Source organism: Eschscholzia californica, unplaced genomic scaffold (genome assembly GCF_041429995.1).
Source record: "Eschscholzia californica isolate CP2 unplaced genomic scaffold, dmEscCali1.0.p SCAF_6, whole genome shotgun sequence".
In the NCBI taxonomy this organism is placed as follows: domain Eukaryota; kingdom Viridiplantae; phylum Streptophyta; class Magnoliopsida; order Ranunculales; family Papaveraceae; genus Eschscholzia; species Eschscholzia californica.
In genome coordinates, this window is record NW_028238483.1 from 29,673,029 (window position 1) to 29,678,726 (window position 5,698).

Here is a 5,698-nt window from a genome sequence, read left to right on the forward strand (position 1 = left end):
TTAAAGAAACAAAAGGCAAATCCATTTACAAGGGCTTGGTACATATACCTTCTAAATTCTCAAATACCAATACACAAATACTACTACTAGAATAACAATAACAACAACAAAAAAAAAAAAGTTAAAAACACAAAAGAAGCGTACTTTTTAGGTTTCCTGGATTTTTGCTTAAAAAAATAAAAGTTTTGCTTATCATTAGAACTCTCTTGGATCCACAAAAATAGAGAGACCAGGTTTGGATTTAATCCAATTAACCACTAAACTGGACCCACCATCATCCCTCAAATCCTCTAATCTCTTTATACACCATAAATCCTCTGCGCACGATAGACTCCTCCAGTGTGGAATCCCGATTTTCAACGGTTCACAACTCGCTACCTCAGTTGCTAAAACCCCACACCGACTCTCTTTTGCCATATTATGTGCAAACCCACATAACGATCTAACTAGTTTAACCGATTCAATTCCTTCTCCACCGATTCCATACATAAAATGCAACCCAAACGGTCTAAAAACCTCTGGAACCGACGGAATACCGAGCCATGGAAAGGCCCGATCCATTAACCGAGTTGTCTTAGCAAGTCCACGTTTTAATTTTGATGCCCCTCTTACTTCCAAAGTAAACACATCTTTACAGTTCCATATACTCAATACTGCCCATGACTCAGGTGGATCGGATAAGAATCGGTCTACATCAATCCATGAATCGGTATTGTAAGAACTAGGTATGGCAAGAAAAGTTCCAAGGTTGAGTTTGTTGTTAAGAACCGAGTCAATATCACTAGGGAAGAACTCAGTAGTTGAGAATCGTTGACGATAGAGTTTTTCAGCATCAAAAGGACTGAGTTTGAAGATTTTAACTCGTTTAGAAATTTTAACTCGGTGAGCGAAAACTGGTTGGACTAAAATTGAAGGTGTACGGAATTTTGAATACCCACATCTTTCAGTAAATAATTTAACAGAAGCTTCATTATCTTTATCAGTAGCCATGTATGAGTATTCAGCTTTCATCTCCCTAAACCAATCTTCCATTTTAGTTATCAATTTCAATCCAATACCCATTCTCCTGAAAAACCCACAAATATAAAATCAAATTAAGATTTGGGTATTCATTCTTTAAAAGATCGAATCATGAACTTTATTCAGGGGAATTTCGAGTTTTCTCTCTCTCTAAAAGCTACTTTCTCTTTCTAAAAAAAAAAAAAGTAGTAGAAAAGATTTGATTAAAGAATAAGAACGAACCTGTGAGAAGGAGAAACGCGAAGCCCTAAAATATAGGCTACTTTTGAGTAAAGAGGGGAATCGTTTTTCCCATTTGTAGAGGGTTTTTTCCCACATGTAACGGTTTTGATACAACCTCTGATTAAACCCACGATTTCTTTCTCTTCTCCCATTTCAGCTACCTGTTTTGGTGATCAAAAAAATCAAATACCCACCATTAAAAAACAAATCAAAAACTCAAAACCCATTTCAGATTTAATATTAACATAAGTGAGGAAGAAGATTTTGAACTTACTAGCATGAGAAAAGCAGGGGAATGGCGGACTCTGCAAATGGGGTCACCTAACATATCTGTGAAAAGAGACATTTTACCACTTGGACCAACTTCACATCTTCTTTCTACTTGTTCGACTCCTGAAAAATCTTTCTCAGGGTCATATTTTCTCACTATTAATGGTACCTTTCCCATCTCTCTCTCTCTCTCTGTGTAAAACAGAGCACTAATGAAAAAAGTTTGGGGGAAGAAAAAACAGAGCAGAATTGCAGAGTGAGTGAGTAAAGTACTGATAGAATGAAAGATATATATAGAAGTAGAGAGAGAGAGAGAAAGTAAGATAAGGGTTAAGGCAATGATAAGTAAAGAGGGTTTTTATAGGGAGAGAGAGAGAGATGGAGTTGAATAACAACTACAGTATTTGAAGGAAGGAGAAGGAAGGGATAACAGAAAATGAAATAGTAGCTCAAATCACGTGTGAAGTAAACCAACCAAAACCCTAACTTGTAGAGAAACGAAACGAGGGAGTTCCTCTTTTTAAATCGGTTGAGCGGTTTCTTTCTTTCTCTCTCTCTCTAAAAACAAAGAAATCATGAGATATTAAGAGAGAAAGTTAAAGGTTAAATAGGGAGTGTGAGTCTGGTTCAGTTTCGACTCTTGGGTTAGCACTAGTGACTAGTGAGAGTAGGAAGAATATCATTGGAGCGAGGAGGTCAGTAATTGTGAGTGGTGGTACCAATAATACTGTATTTGTTTGTCTCTCTCTCTCTAATTATATTACTTTCTCTCTCTAGAATAGTAGTGAGGGGTAAATAATAACAACGGAACCATCATCATGGAGTAATAGGAAAAGATAGATGGATTGGAAAATGGCGGCTATGGCTGCGCAGTCTCTTCCACTTTTGTTCATATCATTTATTTTACCGAAATGAGGTTCCATCATTAACTCTATGCGCCTCCCTATCATCATCATCATACATTACACATGTATGCACATACATGAAAAGTTAAAATTGAAATCCCAGTTTTACCCCTGAGGAAAAGTTAACGGAAGAAGTAGCATCTAGCATGAATAGATTGCATGGGTCATGTGTATATGGATGGATGGATGATGATCTTATCATGAACCTCTTGCCATTCCTTTTAAATTTAACCGCCGCAGCTAAAACTGTTAGCGTGTCGAAACGGCCGCCGTCAATTCAGCTGATTTCCGTACCCTAAAATGAGGAGAGAGAGAGAGTCCTATTTTATAGACCCCACCGCCAAAATGAAGGTGTACAATAAGTAAAGTAATACTACGCCATTAGAATCTACTGAAACATCAAACCATTTAGGTTCATAGGGATTTGTGTTCACACAAAGATTAGCCCCGATCATATACAGGGCCTGGGAATTTAAGGACCCAATGCGAAATTTGAATCTGGACCGACCTTTTTGAACAAAAACAACTACAAACAAAATTTGGACAAGCTATGTAGTTTAAAATCTAAAAGTAGATTTTCGAATGTAGCATTTTGTACCATGATTTTCACATACATACCTTCGATTTTTTGTTTTTACGAATTTTAGACATCTATTTCTAAACGTACTTCAAAAGATGAAAGAAATGCACCCAAATACATAACAAAATGTAAAAAAAAAAGTGTAACAAAGTAAAAATAAAGAGTCATTTAGCAATGTACCATGAACCTTAATTACAAAATTAGCTAAAGGAGTAAAATTAAGGGAGAATTTGACATACACCCCCACTATTATATGAATATTAGGACTACACCCCCACTTTTTCAAAACTTTTGATATACACCCCCATTTGGACGGAAAACCGTCAACTCAGAGTTAAATTGGGTGTGGCGAAACACACGCGCCAACCATGACAATTTTACCCTTTTGTAGTTGTTGAAATATTTTGAGCGATTTTGACATACACCCTCACTATTATATGAATTTTTGGACTACACCCCCATTTTTTTGAAAAAAACAAAAATTTTCAATTTGCCCTCCAACGATCATCTTTTACCTTTTGTCTTATAAACTTATTTATCTTAGACAAGCTAAAAGGTCAAAGCGAAAGAACTATTTGAGATATCAAACTATAGAAAAGATGGGAGGAACTATTTGGGATATCAAGCGAAAGAACTTATTTATCTTATATGGGAGTAACTTATTTATCTTATTTGACATATAAGATAAATAAGTTCTTTCGCTTTGATCTTTTAGCTTGTCTAAGATAATTTAGTTTATAAGAAAAGAGGTAAAAGATGATCGTTGGAGGAGGACAAATTGAAAAATTTTGTGTTTTTCAAAAAATGGGGGTGTAGTCCAAAAATTCATATAATAGTGGGGGTGTATGTCAAAATCGCTCAAAATATTTCAACAACTACAAAAGGGTAAAATCGTCATGGTTGGCGCGTGTGTTTCACACACATCCAACTTAACTCTGAGTTGACGGTTTCCGTCCATGTGGGGGTGTATATAAAAATTTTTCAAAAAGTGGGGGTGTAGTCCTAATATTCATATAATAGTGGGGGTGTATGTCAAATTGTCCCTAAAATTAATTTTGCGACCAGTGGGTTTCGAACACTCGCCAAACAGATGGAATAAGAAACTTCCAACCATCCCGGCTAACATATGTTTTTGTACATCTCTTTTTCTTTATTTTATATACAGTAGCTTTTAAGATATTATTACAAAAGGGCCCTTGTCGGTGGGGGGCCCTGTGCGGCCGCCCTGCCGGCACGGGCCCAAGCACGGCCTGATAATATATCGTAGGATGTAAGATATATACTTGTTAAAGGACCATCCATTTCACCATGCTAATCTTGTTAGTACTTTTTAGGAAGTTCCAAAGGCCTCCTTGTAAGTGTTACAACCTCCACCTTTAAAGGCACATTACAAGGAGAGTGTGTAAATGAATGGGCGCCTTTCACACTTACAAGAGTGCCTATAAAAACATTTTTTTGTAACTTCTTTCCATATGCACTAGGATAGTTATTGTTATACGGTGCTGGTAGATCATGAAGATGTAATAAACACAATAACTGTAAATATTTAAAGGTCGACATAAGGGGCCTAAAACTCAAATAACGTACTTTATTTAAATTCAAATTCGAAGCTTAAGTTTCTACTTTCTTAGGATTGAATGTTGCAGAGTTAGTGTCCACCGTCACACCAAGAAGTGGCGGACCTTGTTTTCTTTTGAAATGGGATACTGGGGGTACTTTTGCTAATTCGAATTGAAAGGTGATACCTAATTATGTCTATTTTTGGCGTCATATGCATATTATATATTGTTAGCAGTTCTGTATCAAAGTCAATATTGTCTCCCAAATCATATTAAGTTCATCTCAAGATTATAACTAATAGATTCAGACTTCCAATGAGAACGAAACATGAGAAATTAGAATAATATAGTGAGTCTCCAACTAGTAAAACAAGTAGTAGTGGACCTAATCTAAACTTTTGGAAAACTTGATCAATTTTTGGTTCCCATGACCAAAATGATGTGTGGGTGATCAAAATCTATACTTTGTAAGAGTGAGATGAAGAAGATTTACTTTAGCTCTGCAGTAAGTGTAGTCCTGAGGAGAACATAATCAGTAGTATCTGTACCGTTAGTTCAAACACAATTCAAGGGTGGAGATCATAAGGAAGATATGATCCTCCTCAATCACTTTCACCAATACATTTTGTTTGAAGTTTGATGGTGGCTTATAATTAGTGCTCACAACACACAGCCACACAGGTAGAGAGAGAGAGAGAGAGTAGTGGAAGAAGATTTTAATTTTTAAAAAAAGAAACGGTTTTGACAATGATTGCCCTTCAGATTTTTATGTGAACCCACCCCTAATGGAGGTGAGCAACTGCGCACGTCATTTTGTGTAACATAAACACCATAAATTGATGCGGGATATATCGACATATCACCATCGCCTTGGTTTGATGTTTGACACATTAGGGCATAAAACATCAACTAGATCATATGGATATCTCAATATTTGTTGTATTCACGGAAAGGCTTGCATATTCTCTCTTTTATGTTCTCGAAATTTTATATGCACTTGATTTTTTTATTATTGGGCCCACAATAATACCTGCAACACAAAAAAAAAGGTTCGCAAAATTTCAGTGTGTATATCTGACCTTTTTGAATTTGTGCGTTTCTTTGGAATTGTTCTGATAATCCATGTGTCTTAGGTGCTGTTT

At 36.1% G+C, this 5,698-nt stretch overlaps 1 protein-coding gene across 1 annotated transcript; it reads right to left on the reverse strand.

The window, feature by feature from the left end:
* On the reverse strand, window positions 1-2,563 carry HLS1 (Acyl-CoA N-acyltransferases (NAT) superfamily protein). The gene is made up of 3 exons (XM_086650206.1): window positions 1,517-2,563; window positions 1,243-1,403; window positions 1-1,066 (listed from the first exon to the last, which is right to left on the reverse strand). The coding sequence occupies exons 1-3, from the start codon at window positions 1,688-1,690 to the stop codon at window positions 196-198; spliced, it is 1,206 nt and encodes a 401-aa protein (XP_086506332.1). The 5' UTR covers window positions 1,691-2,563; the 3' UTR covers window positions 1-195.
* Between the last annotated feature and the right edge of the window lie 3,135 nt (window positions 2,564-5,698).